Source organism: Brienomyrus brachyistius, chromosome 18 (assembly GCF_023856365.1).
Source record: "Brienomyrus brachyistius isolate T26 chromosome 18, BBRACH_0.4, whole genome shotgun sequence".
Classification (NCBI taxonomy): domain Eukaryota; kingdom Metazoa; phylum Chordata; class Actinopteri; order Osteoglossiformes; family Mormyridae; genus Brienomyrus; species Brienomyrus brachyistius.
In genome coordinates, this window is record NC_064550.1 from 17,371,182 (window position 1) to 17,392,908 (window position 21,727).

Sequence of the window (21,727 nt, forward strand, 5' to 3'; positions counted from 1 at the left end):
ACTCCTCGGCTATGTTATTCCATGATATACGGTAAGGTGGCGACGTACCCGGAAGTACTTTTCTAACCTGGACGCAGATTAGTTGGGCCTTTGGTCGTTCGTGCTGGTACAAGATTTGGGAACACGGTAAGTTCTGATCATTTTCCGCGAATTTTTAGCTTTGTCATCGATCCCCCTTTAACTAAGATGGTGATTTTCATTATATTGGGTAAATTTTCTTGCTTTGCTTATCCCCTCCCCAAATTTATTACAACATTGACCAATGTTAACGCGAATATTGGACTGTGTTCCCATGGCAACAGTATCCAAACATAATTAAGGCCGTCTCGCATTTCGTGTTTTGCACGTATTTTTACCCAGTAGTCAGAAACGTAGACTGTTTGAGTGGTAGTGTTCAATTAGCCGTGCAGTGGGCGCAATTAATTATTTCGTCTTTTCCCTCAGTTTGGCACAGCAGACATGGTCCAGCTGCACGTGAAGCGGGGAGATGATAGTCAGTTTCTCTTTAACACAACAGTGGACGTTTCAGTGGACGCACTGATTCTGCAGGTTGCTGCCATTTACAATGCAAGGCTGAAAGTGGACAGAATTTGCTCTGGTGAGGTTTTGCCCAGACCATTTGCTATGTGTTGTGGAATTACAGTCTAATGCATGTTCTCGTTTTTTATCTAACGTTAAGTAAGTTAGGTATAATTGCCGATTGTATGTGAATGCGAACAGAAATGACGGAGCTTGCCGACCACGGCATCACCCTCCCGCCAAACATGCAAGGGCTGACCGACGAGCAGATCGTTGATCTCCGGTTACGGGACGAGTGGGGGGAGAAGTGCGTACCGAGCGGAGGATCTGAGTTAAAGAAGGACGAGATCGGACGGAGGAACGGCCACGGTGAGAGCAGCCCGCCGACCCTGACACCCAGTCCTGTGCTGCCACTGCCGATTAATCACTCCCACCGTGTACATCTTTTTAGCTCCGAACGAAAAAATGAAGGAAGTGCTGCGTAAAACTACTGAAGAAGCCAAGGCCTTAGTTTCCAAGGTAGTTTTTATGTTCATCATGTATATTTGTATTATTTTCTTACTCTTTTTATGCCTCACATTGAAATTGCATTTTCAGTTTTGTTGTCCAAGTGACAATGACAATAAAGATTATCTTCATCTTTTTTTTATCTTGTGTTTAATATGTTCATTTAATTGTGGGTATTTGTTAAATAAATGTTAATCCTCTGCATTTGTTACAATGATGTGCCTTCCTTTCTCGTCTGTGAAGCCGCACATTCGTTCGAACATTTACTTCATTTTAACCTGCCCTTCTTACCTTAACAGAAACAAGTGCAGGCCGGTGTGTGTGTCACCATGGAGATGGTGAGGGAGGCCCTGGATATGCTGCGGGGGGCTGTGATGATAGTGTACCCCATGGGTCTACCTCCCCATGATCCAATCAGGATGGAGTTTGAGAACAAAGAAGATCTCTCAGGAACACAGGTAAACAACAACTGTTTCTTGCAGCCCTTGGACAGGGAGGAGTGATGTACTTACGTTTATTTTATATATATATATATATATATATATATATATATATATATATATATATATATATATATATATAAAATATGAAGATCAAATGTTGACATGTTAAAAATGGGAAACCTTTATTTGGGGTTTACTTACTTCTGCACATGACTGTGCCTCCCCAGTTAACACCAGCTGGCCTGCAACATTTACTTTTCCTAATCCATATCTCCCACAATTCCTCAGGCCTCACTACAAGTGATTCCAGAGGAGGAAGCTCAGCTCTGGTGGGCGGGGAAGGAGATGCAGACGGGAAAGAAGCTCCAGGACTACGTGGGGAGGAACGAAAAGACCAAGATCATGGTCAAGGTTCAGAAAGTGCGTGGAGTAGCTGCAGTAGCTAAACATTCAAACCGCTCTTGCCTTGTCAAGGTTTATAGATGATGTGGATGCATTTATCACATAGGGCAGACTGGGGTCAGTTGTTGAACGGATGTTTAAATCATTTCAACAGTTAACCCTAGTGATATGTCTCTCCACTTCTCCTAGCTTAAGTCTCTCAGTGATGAATGCTTAGGGAACTTCATGCTAAAAGTACGAGCAAATAGATTAACAAATAGATACTAGATTGAATTCAACAATTCCTTAAAAATAGACTGCAGTAGTTAAATTTTTTATTAAAGTTCTTTTTAGTAAAACAGGCCATTTTATGTTATTTGCAGTACTGTTATTTTCTATTTTGTTCATAAAGTCAACAGCTAACTACAGATGCTCCTCGGTTAATACTGGGGTTATGTTCTGATGAACCTGTCCTAAGTTGAGTATGAATTACGACACAGTTGGGCATGTAGTAAATATAATGAACCTAGGAAAATGTCATTAAAGACAGAAAAAAAATGCCATTGCAATATGTTGTTAAACACTACATGACATGTTTATGTTCGCGATCGCTGCAGAGACTTGAAAGCCTGGCTGGGTGGATGCTGCCATCGGCCATCCTCAGTAAAACATATCGTGTGACAGATCACTAGTCCAGGAACAGATCAGAATTCAGAGTTGGCCGCTGAATCGCTTATTCACCATCATAAAGCTGGAATATCAGACCGTCGTGAAGCGAGGAGCATCTGTAGATTGAACGATGTCCGACGACAATTTAATCTGTGTTCTGTAATGCCCTCAGAGTGTAAGTCCATTGTGCCATCTCTCCTGCAACAGAGGGGTCAGGGGGCACCATCGCGAGAGCCGCTAGTCAATGCCGAGGAGCAGAAACAGATGATGCTGCATCACTACAGACGGCAGGAAGAGCTAAAGGTAGAGATGCATCACCCCTGAAACTGATTTTTTTTAAAATTCAGAATCTCTTTCGTTAGTGCAGTCTGGGCGTGATGCTTCAGCTTCATCCCCCTTCTCTCGTGGTTTATTCCCCTGATCTGTAGAAACTGGAAGAAGCCGACGACGACACGTACCTGCAGTCTGAATGGTCAGACCGGCAAGCACTGAAGAGGCAGTTTCAGGGACTTAACAACATAAAGTGGGGCCCCAGGTGAAGTGCTGAACATCGTCTCTCCCCCTGATGTTGTAGGTTTAGCGTTCAGCAAACGAACGGCTCACCTTACTTTCGGACTGTTGGACAATCGATCCCCAGTGTTTCGTCATCTGTGCTGCGCAGTGGGTCATCCAGGCCTTCAGGTCCATCTATGAAGTTGGTTTGTAACACTCCCTGGTGGATTTCCGTGGCAGGTACAAATAAATCCAATGTAACATGAACCACACACGTCAAGTCAAGGCGCTGATTCAGTATGGCGGGTTCCCAAGGGGTGACGTCAGCACCAAAATGGGGGCCTGGGGGGCAGTTTCCATAGTGCTGCAGCAAGGGGGTGGGGGTCAGCCGCTGTTGGGACCCAATACCCACTTGCCTCACCATGGGCGGGTAGAAGGTGTGGGACTTTTCCTCTCTTTGTCCCGCTGCACGGCCAGCCCGGGGCCACAATGAAACCAAATGCCGTTCGCAAGCAGGATACCGCTGTGCCGTAACGTCCTCCCAAGGCCAGAGAGAGGAAGTTGCAGAACTCGACATGGAAAGCTTTTCAGAAGACGAGGGGGCTGAAACTTCCCGACAAAGCCTCCCTCAAGGCAGCGGGAGAAACAAAGGCGTGGTTAAAGTGCTTCTCGTAAAGCAAGCGGAGCCGCCTTTCACAGCCTGGCTAAACTCAGGCAACATCTCACAATAATTTTAAACAAGCACACGTGGCTTTTAAATAAATAATGTCAACTTAATTTCCTTTTTAAAATTCATAATTTTGCACATTGATGACAGTTATAGTTAATTCAAACCGACACTTACGGGCAGCTTAAAGCTGTATATTTGCATAATGCTTGGCACCAGCAAAGGAGGGCCAGATTCTTTACCACACTCTTAGGGTGGACTTCATCCTAGATCACAGGATTACCAAAACGGAAGCTATACAGTGAAATGTAGTCCATCTGGTTGGTAGATTGGTATGTGTTAATGTAGTGTAAGGCTGTCTGGACTGTAGTCAGCAGTATTGCAAGGTGATACAGGCCAGATCTGTGAGGTCCCATTGAGATAGGCATTCATCCAGATCTCCTGGATAATCTGCTCTCGCCGCTCGATCCTCTCTGCCAGCTCGGCGGCCTCCAGCGTCGTACTGGTCACCTCCCAGCAGGCGTCGTCTTTGCTCTCGCTGACCAAGCTGCTGAGCTCTGAGCTTTCCTCATCGGAATTATGCCCGCTGTGTCGCCTTACCATTGACTGTACGCCTCTGTGAGGTCTGACGTTACAGGATATCTTCATGGACAGGGCTAGGAGCACGCAGAGAAGTCCCACGCATACACTGGACACAAAGAGCAGGGCTGCTAGTTCTGGGTGCTCTAAAGGGAAACAGTCACACATGAAGCCTTAGAAGGTGCTGCTGTGATATCAAGTGGCTCATGGGGGGTTTTCTTACATAAAAACGTTCTGAGGGCAGAATGAAAAATGATCGATTCAAAGAGATGGCTAATCCGGTTGTAGAGGAGGTGGGTTCAACCAATCAGGTGCATCCTCTAGTTTCTTGGACCCACCTCTTCTCAATCGGATTGGTTCAGAGAGATAACCAATCACATTTCCTTCTGCCCTCAGGTTTTTTTTTTGTGTAAGTAAAACTCCCACAAGCTGTCAAAGGAATTATACAATCTATATTACTACTTTTATTTCATACCACTAGGGTGTGCAAAAGGAATTGTGACCATAGGATATGGTTGGCCAATCTTATCCAGGAAGGGCTGTTGTGTGTGCAGGTTTTCGCTGGAACACCATAATTAGATTACTAATTGCAGGACTGATTGGCTGACCTGAAGGTTATCCCAAAAACCTGCATAGACGTTGACCCTTTATGAATAAGTTTGACCACCCCTGCCATAGGGTTATAAGAGAGGCTGCAGAACTGTAGGAAAATGTTGATCCTTCTGAATGAAAGCGAATAGGAGGAAACAGTCTATAGTGTGTATTACCTTTAATAAAACCAAACACCATCAGAGAGTTGCTGAGAATAATCCCCTTGTTTTCTGGATGTTTGGAGCCTTTGGGATACAAAACCACGTCTTTGGAGAAAAGATTTTTGTTTTTTTTAATTACAATTTAAAAAAGGCATTTCCTGCTGCTATGACAGCTTCAGTTGTCACAAAATGGGCAGTGGTGAAAAACAGACCAGCCCAAAACATGTTTGTCAGTGTCGCAATCAAAAGATGATAATTACCTTTCTCAGTGGTCTGTTTAGGAGTCGCTGTAGTGGTAAATATGCTGGGGTCTACCTCCTTCATCAAGCTCAGAGGCACTATCCGGGGAACAAAGCCCACATTACTCAATCCACAGTCTCTCTTGTTCCTTTGCAACTCAAATGGCAGAAAAATCAACCCTGAAAAACATCTTCCAACAACTGATAAATCTTCAGTTTCAAGTTGGATAAAATCAAAGAATGTGGTTGTTGCTTCAGAACTTCTATCAAACTATGGTATGAGATTTGTGCTGGTCCTAGAAGCTGTTCCAGCAATATGATAATATCACTCCCTGAAAATGAAAGGGGAGGTACTACATTTCTTGGAAACTCACTGGTAGCAAATTGTGTTTTTTTTTTCAGATAATCTGATATTAACAGCAATATGATTTGCAAAGATACGAAAGAGAGCAACTTGGTACTCAATGCAAATTGCAGAAGTCTGGATTAGTCGATGGACCAGAGTACCATGTTGGGTTATCTGTCACAAAGCAAATCGTTTCATACCACATGCATAGAGGACGGTGAGTTGCTTCCTCATTCCTAAGGGACAGGGGTCTTTGAAGTTGTGGTCATCGACCGTGATCACACACCTCTGCTTCCCATAACATTCCCTGGAAACTATGTCCACAGCCCCGTGGTAGGAACACTCTGCGAGGAAAAACACACACGGCACAGTTGGCTTCTTGCCGATATGCTGAGTGCTAATGAAAAATTGCAGAAGGGTGACTTTCAAGACCAGAGTTGGGAAGGGGAATGGAAGCAGTGGCTCAGTCTCTGGAGTTACAGGCAACAACTAACCAAAAAGAGGTGGTTCTTCATCCTCAGGGGCACAGGTGTGAGCGTCACCCGGCTCCCTGCCATATGCTGCCCAGTAGATATTCAGCAGCCGTGGGCTTTTGCAATGTAGAGTCAACCGCTCGGCTTGGCATCCAGTCTTCCTCTTGTGTTCAGCTAAAACAAAGGAAACGCTGCTTATGCAAAGAGTACAAGAAGCCATTTAGGAAGGGTGTGCTCAGAACAAAAGATGGCCTCACTCACTGGGTTTGCATTTGTATGACACTTGGAGGTTCTTGGGGGTCCCAGGGCAGGGGTCCCTCCCAAAGACATGAGGGTTGACAGGAAGCTGGCAGTCTCGGTGGCCCTGGCACTCTGAAAGCACCTTCTGAAAATAGGATATGGAACAGGATGTTCTTCATGAGCTCATTTGCTAAGAATGCACTGGCACTCCATAGATGACAAAGGCAAAACCATGACAGACAACTGATCGCCTGCAGTACAAACCCTCCAATCCGAATAACACGAAGTAACTAGAATGATCACGCGCGATAGAATCCCTACTATCTTAATAGCACGCTCAGTTAGAATTCAGATATTCTGCTTGCTGTAATTAAAAAATAGCGGGTGTGTACAGCACCTGTAAGGCAGTAACGGCAGTGCAGGTTTGGTTGCCCTGTCCGTCCTGTGTAGCCCATGGGCTATCGGCACAGCGCAGCGCCCCACCGGACCCGTAAAAGGCAGACTGGACAGAGACCGATGAATGTCGCGGGCAGTGCAGGCGAAGCTGCTCTCCGTCGCAGGCGCGGGCGGAGTGGCTCTTGATGATCCTAAGTAGGTAATCTTAAACACACAATAATCGCCAGTAAAATGGGCTGTGGGATAAAAAGCTTCAATTACATCTCACTTTACTCAGTGAGTAGCTGACCGGGCAATTACACGGGCTAATGGACCTAAAACTGCGGGGAGTAACAATCTTATCCCCCAAATAATCTCTGCCGTATTATCGCGTCCCGAAAACAGGGAATTAAACATTAACAACTTAAATATCAGCAGCGAGGATAAACCAACTTGAAAAGTTCGCAAGCGCGTCCATCTCTTTGGTCCACAGGAGAAGAATGTGATAGAAAACGTTAAGGAGCGACCTCCTCTGCCTCCGGGAGCCGAAGCCAGTCATGGTTCGCATGCCGAGTCCATGAGATCATGATCAGATGTTCGGACTTTCCCTCAAAACGCCAAAACGGGCAGCGAAGCCCTGGAAGGAAAAGCAGCATTGGAATGGCATAGAAGAACGCCACCTACACCTGCGTCCGACTCCGGAGCGCCTCCCTCCTCTCTTCGTGCTCGGCTGCCATTCAGCGTTTACAAATACTAATTATGGAAAAGGAGTAAAGTTATTATGAGAAGTAGAGAAACAAATTAAATCCAGTTCGCAGCACGCACTAGCGCCGCGAAGAGTCCGGCGGCTTGGACTCGGCACCGTGAAGCCGAAATAAAACATACGCAACAGGTCAGAAGCGCAGGAACCGCGGGCGGCTCTCTGGACGGAAGGAGGCGGACAGTCGCCGAAGGCGGAGAAACATCCAGGGGTCTCACCGGCTGCGAGCGACCGGCGATCGGCGCGAAATCAAAGGAGCGGCGAGCTTTTACAGATTACCGGGCAGCGCTGACACATGCAGGGGCGTGGCGGCGAGCTGCGGGGCCCGTAGACGCAGCCTCAACTTTGCCAAGATTAACATAAAGAAAAACGAAACTGTTAGCTCTGTTTAAATTGCCACTTATATGAGCAATTTAATTTATCAAATATACGGATGGAAGTTTGATTCCTGGTCAATATAATCGATGGATATATAATTATATGAATTATTATTGTTCATTTTATAGGTTACGGGGAAAATAATAAATGAATATTATGAATATAGTCATGTTCTACTGCAAGTTATGTTCAGAAAACCCTAAAGCGTTGTGTGATAGATTCATTTATAAGCAATTTTACGTTATATCAGTTAGGCCTATAAATCTGTCACATAACGCATATGGGTTTTATGAACATGACTTGCAGTAGCCTATATATCCTTCTCGTGCTGCGATCACTGAGTTAAGCACTTTCCTTAAATAAAAAATGCCTGCTATCTGATAAAAGCATATATTTAAACATGCAAATAGATGAATACACATTGTCTTTGTTTTCAGTCACAAAAAGAACGATAACGTTGTCGTGGACGTGGAGATAACATGATGCATGGTCTGGTGGTTTATTATTGGTTTGTTACTGTTTAATATGGTTTATTACTGGCTTGATTGAAGTTATATTGGGGATAGGAAACCCTATAAGGCCTCTTATGGAGGTGGAGCTACCCATACTTGCTTGAAATAGCATTATTTATCTACCAGTAATAATCATCATAAACTAATGAATTATTTAGGCGGCCATGGCAGATGATTTTGAGTTCGGAAATCCGAGTTGTTGAACAATCATATTTCTCCGGCTAATGTTTAAAGTTTAATGTTAAATGTATGTTTGGCAGCATCACCGAGGAAAATTCCCTGAATGTGTGAACGGACTTGACTAATAAAGTTTTTTCTTAATTCTGATTCTGACCTGTGCAATACAGATTATGATGTAACTTTGCGCAATACTCCCCCCTGGTGGCAGGCCCCTGCACGCAGTAAATGTTGGGAGTACGTATGATATTACGATGCAAAACTTAAGGAAAGAACGCGGATGACGCTGGGGGGTTCTTAAAAATATCCTATGACATTTTTAAGTGGTTAAGTATTCACTTTGATTTATGTTGCTTGATTTTTATTTATAAGAAAGTATATGGGGGCCCGTATTCCCGTAACCATGCAAAGGACAAATGGGTATACAGGACGGATTTTTATTAATAAGAAAGTCTCTAAGACTCAGTATCCCCGTAACCGTGGAAAGGATAAATGGCTATAGAGGATGGATGGATGGATGAATAGATGGATGAGTGTGTATATTACACATTCTTGAAAGAGAAATATTATCTATTTTACTCATTTCATTTGTAGAGGTTTGTGCGGTGAAAGGGAAAAGGTAACAAACCCAGGTAAGGCACAAAAACCGAGACGTCTTTTATTTCTGCCCCTACTCACCTGCTATCTCCTTAAAGGGGCGTGCCAGCCTGTCGCATTCTGCGTGCATGGACATGGGTAGGGGACCTGGTGAATTCTGCCTTAACAGCAGTCGTCCCTACTCATTAAACGTATTGCATGGTGTGAATAAGGTGAGAGCACATCACGAGTGTGTGCACTAATTGCATTGAGCAGCATCTGATGTTTGCAATAATGCCGTTATATGTGAATGTTCAGAGTACTGCGCAGTCCGTTGGGATCCCATGCAGGGGTCAGTACCAAGGCAGGTACTGACAGACATTTTGAATAAAATTCAGCCACAAACATGGTATTTAAAACATTCCCCACATACATTTTATTCAGTCAAAACATGTTGCCACGGACATGTTTGTCTGTATTCGGACAGGTTGGCGATTGCTGTACATATGCAGAGAATCTTACACAGATTTTGAGTAATGTTCTGTGATGTCTGTAGTTTTAAGAGGCAAAATACCATATGATTTAGGGTATTTTTACTGTAACGTACTTCCTAAGCCAATTTTGAATAAGCATTTTGATATAAAAGTAGCAAGTCACAATGGCCATAAAATGCATGTCATCAGGGGTGGCGAACTCTGGACCAAGGGCAACAAGGGCACCAAGAGCAATAAGGGCAATAAGGGCACCAAGAGCAACACGGGCAACAAGGGCACCAAGGGCAATAAGGGCACCAAGAGCAACAAGGACAATAAAGGCAACAAGGGCAATTAGGGCACCAAGGGCAATAAGGGCACCAAGAGCAACAAGAACAATAAAGGCAACAAGGGCAGCAAGAGCAACAAGGGCAATTAGGGCACCAAGAGCAACAAGGGCAATAAAGGCAATAAGGGCACCAAGAGCAACAACAGCACCAAGGGCAATAAGGGCACCAAGGGCAACAAGAGCAACAAGGGCACCAAGGGCAATAAGGGCACCAAGAGCAACAAGGACAATAAAGGCAACAAGGGCACCAAGAGCAACAAGGGCAATTAGGGCACCAAGGGCAATAAGGGCACCAAGAGCAACAAGGGCAACAAGGACAATAAAGGCAACAAGAGCACCAAGAGCAATAAAGGCAACAAGGGCAATAAGGGCACCAAAGGCAACAAGGGCACCAAGAGCAACAAGGGCAATAAGGGCACCAAGAGCAACAAGCGCAATAAGGGCACCAAGGGCAATAAGGGCACCAAGAGCAACAAGGGCAATAAGGGCCGTAAGGGCAACAAGGGCAATAAGGCCCCCCATTGACTGCAAGTCTTTCATCTATGCAAAACAGTAATAAGTTTTGACAGCCATTTTGATCAATAAGACACTGATTATTTAGACACTGATGTCCAGCTGCCCCACCTACCAGTCCATTCATGTGCTGTGTGGTTTTCCCCCACAACCCAAAAACAAGGTGAACTGGAGTTCCCAAGTTGTCCAAACGGGTGAATGACACCTTCGCAAATAGATACTCTGCAAGCTATATATAAAACTTTAATTGAAGTCGAAAAAGATGACAAATGGCTGACGATGGACAATCCCTTGAACACTACTGGGCTGAGGAGGAGTTTTGCATTATGTGTAAAAACAGTGCGTTGCATGTGTTGATTCTGTGGTGTTGTGCACATTTTAAAATATCTTGCTCTGTTGTGTTTAGACTGCTTGTTTGTTTTGCATAGACACACATTTATTTTTCGGAAATCACGCTGTGTTCAATTGCTCTTCATTGTGTGCATTTTAACAGCTGTCTGTGTTGTGTTGTCTTCTTTCTAATATGCTTAGTTTTGCTAGCTAGTTAAAAATGTCATCTAGCGTTTTCAGCTAGGTACTTAACTGGTGTTAGGGAGGCAACATTGCTCTCTCCCACACACACACAGGCACGGACCACTACAACCAACAAATAATTCAATTAAGTTCAGTTTCAGGGTAATATTCCAAAAACTAAATTTAGGTAATTTCATTCTGGGTTAGTACAGGTTTGCTCCTGTTCAGACAGGTTGACTATCCAAAGGTCCCATGATTATTGAAATAGGCCCATGTAATGATTGTCCAATGTGGTTTCCACAACCACTTTTGACACTGATTAACAAATTTCCATGCAATAAGTAGGTGTCCATGACTTCACACAGCCAGAGAGTCATTTGTATTGGTGTAGCTGTTTGTTATTTTAAATTAAAGCTATCTGAGTGGTCAAGGAGGATTGTTTAACCTTGACCAGCCGATACTCAGGGCCATAATGTCCAAAAGTTTCTGACGAACGAGTACACATGTAGTAGGGTGTGTTGCTTAGGGAAGTATCTAACCCATCCTTTAATTTTACAGCTTTGTGGATAGAATTGTGGAGTCGCCTTGGATAGAATTAAGTTATCCTTGTTTCCCTTCACATAACAGTAAGAGATGTTGATGTACCATGGTCACCGGGATTGCAGAAAACGTCACATCCAGCACAGCACCTTCCCTTGCGGTCGAATCTCTGGCGACTCGCATAACAGCAGGCGTTCTACACTATGATCCAGGGTGTCTCGTTTGAAGCTCCTTATTATGTGACTCAGATTCCCCACTTAATGTCCTACATCTGACCAGGAAGAAAGCGTTTGAGTCAGTTTTTCCAGCCATGAACATTGTACAATAAACCACGAATGTATACAAATCGGTCTTCCTTAGAAATAATGCTCAAAATACATAATGTATTTTATTTATTTATTTAAATGTTAAAGGCATTTATAAAAACAATAATAAATGATAGATATAACAAACTAATTTTATGTAGATCATGTAATACAAAAAAAGATTAATTCTACAAAGCAACTCTACAACCCTTTTCAGAGACCACTGAGACGCCCTTTGTCAAAATAATTGTCATTCTACGTTTACATGCAGTTGGTGGCTCATATTATCACCAGACTAAACGTTCAATGAAATTGCACATAAGAGCTTAGTATCACTCAAGTATACCTTGAGTGTCTCTGTGCTGAATATAAAGTGCAGGTGGAATCGTGTTAAGATACAGGGTAAGCCGGGTGTGATGCAGGGTAAGCCGGGTGTGATGCAGGGTAAGCCGGGTGTGATGCAGGGTAAGCCGGGTAAGATACAAGGTAAGCCGGGTAAGATGCAGGGTAAGCCGGGGTGTGATGCAGGGTAAGCCGGGTAAGATGCAGGGTAAGCCGGGTAAGATACAAGGTAAGCCGGGTATGATGCAGGGTAAGCCGGGTATGATGCAGGGTAAGCCGGGTGTGATGCAGGGTAAGCCGGGTAAGATGCAGGGTAAGCCGGGTATGATGCAGGGTAAGCCGGGTGTGATGCAGGGTAAGCCGGGTAAGATACAAGGTAAGCCGGGTATGATGCAGGGTAAGCCGGGGTGTGATGCAGGGTAAGCTGGGTGTGATGCAGGGTAAGCCGGGTGTGATGCAGGGTAAGCCGGGTAAGATGCAGGGTAAGCCGGGGTGTGATGCAGGGTAAGCCGGGTGTGATGCAGGGTAAGCCGGGTAAGATGCAGGGTAAGCCGGGTAAGATACAAGGTAAGCCGGGTATGATGCAGGGTAAGCCGGGTAAGATACAAGGTAAGCCGGGTATGATGCAGGGTAAGCCGGGGTGTGATGCAGGGTAAGCTGGGTGTGATGCAGGGTAAGCCGGGTAAGATGCAGGGTAAGCCGGGTAAGATGCAGGGTAAGCCGGGTGTGATGCAGGGTAAGCCGGGTATGATGCAGGGTAAGCCGGGTAAGATACAAGGTAAGCCGGGTATGATGCAGGGTAAGCCGGGGTGTGATGCAGGGTAAGCTGGGTGTGATGCAGGGTAAGCCGGGTAAGATGCAGGGTAAGCCGGGTGTGATGCAGGGTAAGCCGGGTAAGATGCAGAGACATTTTGAGGGCCAAGTGCCCTGGGCAAAATTTCCATGACCATTTTTGATCAGAAATCGGTGGGGGGTTATGCAGCAAAATTAGCAGCGTTAGGGAGAGTGTCCCATGTGAAAACTAAGGCTTATTTTCATACTATTAAAAGGCGTTTAAGGTATTCCACTAAATATTAAAGCCTTTTAAGTTGTTTTTTGTGTTGGAGTTGGCATCTTCTTAGGTTTGTATTCATAATTAAAATATTATTCAGTAACACATTACATTAACTACACCTTCATAATGCCTTTATAATGCATTCATATAACATTCAGTGCACCTTCGTAATGCATTCATAAAACATTCATAAGCAGCATAAGTATACCATAACATCCTAAAATACTTTAACAGCTTTATTTTACATATATAACAAACTATATGATAATAAGAAACATTACAGCTGCAAAATGTTTGTTATTAATAATAAAATGAATAAATAATAATTAATTGATGCCCATTGGGAAATTCTCTTTACGTGTAAGTGAGAGCCAGCTGGCCGTGAACGGCAGCCACCCACAGCAGCGCCCAGGGAGCTGGGGGTTAAGGGCCTTGCATTATATATATATATATATATATATATATATATATATATATATATATATATATATATATATATATATATATATATATATATATATAACATGTCGCGTGTACTCATTTTGGTTAATTTCAGCACCCCCTGCAATATTACTCATTAGAACTTAACTTTATTATGCTTAAACTACGAAAATAACAATCTCTCACAATTCAATTTATTTACAAAAATGACTAGATTAGTCAGAATTCCATCGACAGGATGAAACATGCAGGAAGATGGACTTTAACCATATAGCTCTAACCATCTTCATTTAGCTGGTCTGGAACAGAAGTTTTCAGCCTGGAGTCCGCGATCCCTATGCAGAGATTCCTGATAATGCTATTTATTACTGTAAAACATTCATCCTTTTGCGGAATCCTGCCTGTGGTCCTTCGCAATAGGGAATCCTCTCGGTTTCGTAGCAGTTAAGCACGAAATATTTTTCGGTTTTTACATTGACTTGTTTTATACAGACGTGGAAATATGCCGAATCATTCAAACCTGTGTTTTATCCCACTTGTTGGGAAGTTACTTCCTCGGGCGAGCGCTCGATTTCCTTCCTTGCAGCGCGGCTTTTATAAACAGGAACCCCTGTAATTTTCGTAAGAAAATTATTCAGAGTAGATTAGATGTCGAAAACAAGTTTTCTTTACAAGAGGGCATTATTTTCTAATAACCTTTATTTCATAGAAATAACGCGTATCTCATCGAATAATGCATCTTACAGTCATCTATGATTGAATTAAATATTAATACTTAATATCTAGTTATTACTTCTAACTTTCTTGGTCAGTTATTTTGACAATAAAATAAGCTTACATCTGCTTTAACTGACGTGAAAAAGATAGACTTAAAGGAAATGCGTATGTAAAAATAAACTAATAAACTGTCCACTTACATACAGTCGCTTGGCTCCCCGAACGGGACAAATACATCAGAACAAGGAAGAGAAAAACCACAAAGGCAGCCATACCGGTCCAAAATATTATCACGATAGAGTCTGGAAAAAGACACATACACTTTCGTAATACGTTTTGGCAATGTTATATAGAGCTAAAACAACGTCCACTTAAAACATAAAATAGAATAGAATACTTACATTTATTAAATTTCAGTTTTTTTTCGTCGACTATAATCGGATCAAGGTAATCGTAGTAATATTCATATTTCCAGTCATAATCCGAAGAGTCCGTTGAATTTGTCATCCTGACAGTTGTCGAGTGCGTGTGTGTGTGTGTGCGTGTGTGTGCGGATTAGATTTATATTACACTTTGGGGACCAAACGTCCTCTGGAATGTGATTTAAAAAAACTGTTATTTTGACATCGTGTGGACGATTTTCCTGAGAACTGAGATTGCGATCAAAAAATTAAAAATGCCAGAAGTCTCGTATTTAGTTTGTTTACATATTGTTAGGGTTAGGGCAGGGTAGGGGTTAAGGGTGTCATGTTGGGATTAGGGTTTTCCCATAGAAATGAATGGAGCGTCTCCGCAAATATATAATTACAAACCTGTGTGTGTGTCTGTGGGTTTGCATAGATCACATTTGGGGACCAAAATGTCCCCAACATGCATGCGGTAAAACCTGAAACTTCTTTACTTTTTGGGACAGTTCTACAGGTCCCCGTTTGGATAACCTCAATTTTATAAAAAAAATCTGTGAATGTAATCAAAAATGTAAAAACGCCAAAAGTGTTGTATTTTGGTTGGTTGCTTGTGGTTAAGGTTAGGGCTGGGTGGGGGTTAAGGGTGTCGTGGTTGGGATCAGGGTTTTTCCCAAAGAAATGAATGGACGGTCCCCATTTAGATAGGAAGACCAACTTTTGTTTGTGTGTGTGTGTGTGACGTAGCCTAAATTGAGAGCGTAGAAGAAAAGTTTAAAAAGATTGATTGGCGGCTAGGTTGGTGATGGAGGAATACCGTTAAATATTACTCACGGTTTCAAAAGCGGTTTAAATAAATAGACACAAACCCATTTATATAGTTGGATTTAAGCATTTTTTTTACAAAATTCACCCAAATGTATAGCAATATACAATAACACAGTTTTATGGGATTAGCGGGAGGTTTATATATTTAGCAAGTAATTTAATCGCTACCCTGCATCACCTGACGATACAGACCGCGCAGTTAAAAAGGTCACTTTAACGTCTGATATGCGGAAAACCCTGAAACTTAAAGCTCATCATCTCATATTAACATACAAACTAACTGCTTCAAAAATATTCTTTAGTCCATCTTGCACTGTTGTTATAACTTAAATAAAAGCACGTTACTGCTTTAGCAATAATATTGGCCATTAATATTTGCATTCGCTTCACCCCGCCAATATATCCAACCATAACATTCACCTCCTCGATGCCCCCGTTTTTGCGCATGCGTAGTGCTCGCGATTCCCAGCGCCTGCTGGAGCGTGCTGTTTTGGTGACGTATTTCCGTTCTGATAAAAGGGCGCGCTGTAGTTTGAATTCTCTGCGAAACCCATGGCTGGAGAAGGAAGATACAGTTTGAGAAACACAACGTACACTTCGGAAAGCATGACAGACGAAGAGCCGACCATGACAGAGTTTGAGCCGGGCAATAAAGGAACGAAAGATGATGGCAGCGACCCTCCCGTGGTGTTTCAATGTGCTCGTTGTAGACTCCCTATAGGTGACTCGTTGGCTTGGGCCGGAAGTGAAGATGAGCAAAACCAAATACTGCTAAAACGTAAGTGCTAATAAGTGCCTTTCCTAAGCCGGTAACTTAGAACCACGATCTGTATGCGCGTGGATCATCTTCTAAATAAGCAGATGCATATTTTGGCACCTACTGAATGTCATGAGCTCACGAAGTGCCAACATAACGTTTGCAGTTTAGCAATCATACTGTATACCGAATAATTCTGACTTGAACAGTCGTCCCCTTTAAGTCATATTGTTAGTAATGCTGCACATGGTTTTATGTACTTTGTATAGTTCAGTAGTAACACGCTTTTGGTAACTGTTGTCTCATAAAATCCCTGCTGTTCGATTGATAAAGTTAAACTGTTTAGCAATAATGACCCTTCAATCCTTGCGTGACTCTTCTGACAGCTGGCGAAAGATAAGGATTCCTCGTTTCTTTATTACAATCACATCCATGGCTCGCGGCCAACTACTAGCCTAATGATAAAATAATTGAGGGAAAAGATCAATTGCCATGTCCTTGGGAGGAGTGCCTCAGATTAATGACAATTTCTAATTAAGTAACCATGTGTATATGTTTTGACATATACTTGTAGTCATGAAGGATCACACGAGTGGTCCTGCTAGCAGACGCGTGCGCCATTCAACTAAATGGTGGATGTTGTTCATCATAGCCCTATTCCGTTTTCACCTCAAATGTTTCATATTTCAAGCACGTATGTAGATGCCATATATTTTAATTAGTCATATAAGTGTACAGACACACACACCAAGAAACTGTGAACCCTTACTCAAACTCTTTATTTAAGAATAAGTTTTCAACTCGGTTGCTGTTCTATAATTTTTCGAATTACACAATATTAAATCCAATGAACTGAGTGTGTTTAATCAGCTTAATTGATCTCGTTTTTATAATGCTTTTCTTATTAGACACTTTGCTTTCCAGGTACAACAGACAACGTTGTCATCAGCAGTGAGCCGTACGTCTCTCGAACACAGGTGGAATCAGGCTGGTTGGTGGTTATTTCTGCTCTTATCTACATCAGCATTCTGATTGCTGCTGTCACCTGATAATTCTTCCCTTCCATCACTTGCAGTCTCGTGGTAAACATTTCGTGCCGCGGTTGCTCTGCTGGGCTTGGCAGAGTTTACACGTCTACTCCCAAGAGCCTTGACTACAAGAGATCTCTGTTCTGCCTTGATGTGGGGACTGTCGATTGGTAATTTGGCTTCCAGTTCTGTATATTATATAATATTTAGTTGCTCACCCCATGTGACTGTGAAGTAATATGGAATGTATGAGCTTTGGATCTTCTTTGAATTCAGCCTGTTGACCCACTATTTTTTTCCCAGTTTATTCTTGTTGTATTTTGTTTACTCTACAATTATGAAACTTGCATGGTTAAAGTTAAGGTATCTCCTATATAGATGAGCACAGAGGGCTGACTTCGATCCTGCTCCTTAATTCCCCTGCAGCTACATTCTCGGATCCGCCAACCAGACAATGCTTTTGGACCCGGAGGAATGCCCTGTAACTCTGGAGTATAGAGAGGCTGTGGACTTTCAGATTACTCAGGTAAAAACGTATAGGTGCAGTGATATTTCGATTCATATCAATGCGAGGGTAACTGTACCAGGGTTTGTGCTGTGTAATGCTATATTAGTATTAGAATTTAGTGATCAATTGTCATTGTTGACACCACAGCACACAGTGCACAACAATGAAATGTGTCCTCTGCATTTAACCCATATGTGACAATGTGATATAGCAGGGGGCAGCTAATTCATTGATTAAATTAATGCTGCTTCTTAATATTTGATGTAAATTGCACAACTTCCTGTACATGTAGAGTGTCTTGTAAATTGCTGGTTTTTCAGTTACAGTCGGTGTCACTTTGGTTTTCATCAGGTTACTGTAATCTGTTGTTTTTAGGTCATGACGCCCATTATGTATTATTGGCTACAGCGAATACATTTGGATTTATGATGCAGCACTCTTTCCATTTAAAAGCACAAACCTGACGTGCAAAATTCAAAGACCAAAAGAGGACACGCTGAAAAAATTGATCAGGACTCATTCACTCTTTTATTTCACAAGCTATTGCTTTAACGACCGGCAGATGGCGCCAGTGTGAAGGCAGTGTCCGCCTTTTTCCCCACGGACCGTTATCGAACGGAATTCGTAGAACAATAGGATGGGAATGTTGAGGAATTTATTATGGGTCTCGTCAGTCTTTTGTAAAAATAAATGAGCCTTTGTGTGTAAAAATGAAAAGTGTATTTAGACTTTGTCTTTTTAAATTCATACTATAATTCTTTGGAGTTCTACAACACTGTACTTATGACAGTTGACAAATGTAAATCAGCTATGCACAGCAAAATAATACAAAATACTATAATACAACAGTTAAAAAAATAATTCCATAAAAGGCACATGATTGTTATTTTTTATAAGAGCCTGTCTTTGTTATTAAGGGCAAGTACACAGACTGTGATCACATATGTGATTTCAGCTTCTTTTCCTGTCCTCTTGGCATGTGTTGTGACTCTTTGAGGCAGAATCAGAAAGCACAACGTTAATTTTTAATACCAACTGGCTTTCTCTTCCTTGTGGTATTTTCCATATTCAGTTAGCAACAGGGTACGTAACGTCTCCTACTTTGTCCCTGCAGATCAAAGCTTTGACACTGTCGGTAGGACAAAGGCTTATGGAGATCGAAGCTCAACTTCAAGACAAGAAGTAATCAGACCAGAATGTACAGCACTGGACATGAACCACACTGTGGACATGAACATGCGTGGTGAACTATGGTGGAAAAACAACAGCAGCTTTTCAAAAAAAAAAATAAAATGTTAAAATCTGAGGTAAAAAAAATGCATTTGCTGTTTTACTTCAGATTTTAACTAAATCTTTTTGTAAAGAAATAAACCTTGTTAAGGAAAAGAGAGAGAGAGAATGTGTGTATCTGTTCTTTGTATCATCGAGTACAAAGGATTATGAGCAAAATAAGTGTTTTTCTTAAGTATTTTTCAATAAAATCCAAACTGTATGGAGGGATGGCATGTTTTGTTTACAGATCATCGAGCTTTACAAATCTCAGCTACACTTTCAGAATAGAAATGGACAGCCTGCTGTAAACACCTGGACATAATTGGCTCATCCCCAACCTTAAGACATAGAAGCGGGTGAGGTGAGTAGACGACAGCATCTTAAATATCGAAGGCAAACAGCAGGCCAACCAGGAAGCTGTATCTAAGGGCGCGCGAGGGGGAAGGGGGGCGCGCGTGCTTCCGCGTGTCTGTTACCACAGCGTCACGCCTCTCGTGCAGCCACTCAGACGGCGCGTCATCCCGCTTTAAAATGCATGTGCTTCAGCTTCCGCATGGGTTAATCCCCTAACCTCGTGTGTGTTTTCTCCCTCCCAACAAAAAACGCGAAACAAACCGCGTGCTTTTTGTTGTCAGCTGCTCCTCCACTGATCCATCGTTGGCCAATCGGAGAAATGCCGTCTTACATCATGCGTGCGGAAAGTGGAGCCGAAGTTCATAAACCCACAAAACGTGGCTGACCCAGTTAGCTGTTGCATGTTAATATGCGATTTTAATCCGTGAACTGGGTTTTGTATTGGAATGATTTAATCTATTTGTCCACTACTACCCCACCATTATGTTATCCATCACCTTTTTTTTTTCAATAGTTTCACCCTGTTGCAGGCGCAAACGACATAATGCTTAAATGAATATAGTCTGAATAAATGAGATATAGTTTAAAACGGATTGTTCCACGCTACATTGTAATACACACTCAAAATCAAACAACCAGTCACCACGGGACAGTTCTGCGTATTCAATGTACGTTCAAAATATATTTTCGCGTGCACACACAAATATTCGAAATTAAATATATTTTGGTTCCAGATGTTTTCAAAACAAATCGAAAATCGAATACATTTTTGGTCTGTTAGCAAATGCATGGCATTAGCCTACATCCTGGTTCAATTCCCAAAAGGGTATGGCGAAAGCATCCGTCAAGGGAATACGGCCCAGCAAAGGGTTTGGCGTTAATGATTCGCTAACAATGCGATCCGTCTTCAAAGGTCCAAAGGATTTTTTTAAAACCGCGAAGCGTCTGGCCAAACCTCCCAGTTACAGCGATGTGATAGGCGGCTCAATATGTTACGTTTTGTTGCCTGGCGCCAAGGATGCCTGATTGTTTCTCTGCAGCCTTTATATGTTAGTCCTCTTATTTTTTTTTGTTCATAATGGGTATATTAAGAACGACATAAGCCAATCCGTAGCCTTGTTTTTTCCGTCATGGTCCGATGATATGATGGTCTTCAGCAAGTTTAATTCGGCGTATTTTACACATGGGGAAATTATTGATTGAAAATTACTGGTGTAATGAAAGACACCAAACGCATTTGGAAACAGCATTTTATTATTGCAACTCCAGCATAATAATTTAACTAAACACCATTAAATGTATAATTCATCGCAACAGTTTCGTCAAACGTAATGAATAAATATCCCAAAGAGGCTTTGAACACGACGGGGCGACTGTACTGCAAAGCATGGCTGCGTTACGGAGACAGACAGGCCGTGTATCTGACTGCCTCTCATTGCACTTTTTATCTTTAAAATAAAGTCAATCTGTGCTAATGGAATGATAGTTCGCCCCTAAGCGCCGGCATGCAATCACATTTAACGTGGGATTGCAGTTGTATATCCCGCATGTAATTCAGCAGGTTACTGGCGCGTTTGTATGTTTGCGGCAGTTTTCCTTATTTGATGCGAGATAACTGGGGATCTGGAAACAAAGAGCTTGAGTTTAATGTACTTAATAGGTGCTTGTGCCTGAGGTTTTATCGGCTTTGCTATGCAGATTTACTGAAGTCGACAGTATCCGTGTTTTTTTCTATTCCACACGCCCCTTTTGTCTGTTCCCCGGGCGGGAGGGCGGCGCGTCTGCATGTCTTAGACTGGGGAGGGAGAGACGGGTGACGGGGTGACGGTCAGCTGTCACCAAGTCTCACGGAGTCCACAGGTGTCTCAGGGAAATATATTAGGTGTGTCGACAACTGCTCTTTAACGAAGAGGGATACGTTTTCCCCATCGGGATTTATATTATTTTGTTGCTAGACTGCTTTAAATTATTACCCAATAGGAATCCCTTAATTTATACCGTACATTTTGGATATTTTTCAGCCTCGGGTTAAACTCCTTTTTTCTTTGTACAGTTGTAGTCAAGTAAACATATTTCTTTTCTCTTATTGGGTTGTTTTAGTTAATGATACGCATAACTAAATATTTCTCATTTTAAGTAACATTATGGGTGAATCAGAAACAGGGACACGGTTAGAATAAATGTTCGGCTTCATGAAATAATATAATATTTGGTCCCCAACTGAGACCAATAAAATTCTCGCAG

At 42.4% G+C, this 21,727-nt stretch overlaps 3 protein-coding genes across 8 annotated transcripts; 2 read left to right on the forward strand and 1 right to left on the reverse strand.

Moving 5' to 3' along the window:
• The first annotated feature begins 41 nt into the window (after positions 1-41).
• Positions 42-3,283, forward strand: cfap298 (cilia and flagella associated protein 298). Its single transcript, XM_048984545.1, has 8 exons — positions 42-126; positions 445-598; positions 721-888; positions 971-1,038; positions 1,326-1,484; positions 1,758-1,889; positions 2,727-2,822; positions 2,948-3,283. The coding sequence occupies exons 2-8, from the start codon at positions 460-462 to the stop codon at positions 3,056-3,058; spliced, it is 873 nt and encodes a 290-aa protein (XP_048840502.1). The 5' UTR covers positions 42-126; positions 445-459; the 3' UTR covers positions 3,059-3,283.
• Positions 2,179-7,736, reverse strand: eva1c (eva-1 homolog C (C. elegans)). Of its 5 annotated transcripts, none has more exons than XM_048984512.1 (9): positions 7,661-7,736; positions 7,136-7,319; positions 6,705-6,907; positions 6,329-6,452; positions 6,089-6,241; positions 5,795-5,938; positions 5,270-5,347; positions 5,025-5,114; positions 2,179-4,403 (listed from the first exon to the last, which is right to left on the reverse strand). In XM_048984512.1, the coding sequence occupies exons 2-9, from the start codon at positions 7,248-7,250 to the stop codon at positions 4,018-4,020; spliced, it is 1,293 nt and encodes a 430-aa protein (XP_048840469.1). In that variant the 5' UTR covers positions 7,251-7,319; positions 7,661-7,736; the 3' UTR covers positions 2,179-4,017. The 5 variants fall into 5 exon arrangements, with proteins under 5 accessions (XP_048840469.1, XP_048840467.1, XP_048840470.1 ...); XM_048984510.1 differs by having other exon boundaries at positions 7,568-7,729; XM_048984513.1 differs by having other exon boundaries at positions 5,025-5,093; positions 7,136-7,729.
• Positions 7,737-16,068: 8,332 nt separating this feature from the next.
• On the forward strand, positions 16,069-19,353 carry mis18a (MIS18 kinetochore protein A). 2 transcript variants are annotated; one of them, XM_048984548.1, is made up of 5 exons: positions 16,069-16,342; positions 17,246-17,312; positions 17,397-17,519; positions 17,776-17,875; positions 18,972-19,353. In XM_048984548.1, the coding sequence occupies exons 1-5, from the start codon at positions 16,117-16,119 to the stop codon at positions 19,041-19,043; spliced, it is 588 nt and encodes a 195-aa protein (XP_048840505.1). In that variant the 5' UTR covers positions 16,069-16,116; the 3' UTR covers positions 19,044-19,353. The 2 variants fall into 2 exon arrangements, with proteins under 2 accessions (XP_048840505.1, XP_048840506.1); XM_048984549.1 differs by lacking the exon at positions 18,972-19,353 and adding an exon at positions 18,233-18,948.
• Positions 19,354-21,727: the final 2,374 nt, after the last annotated feature.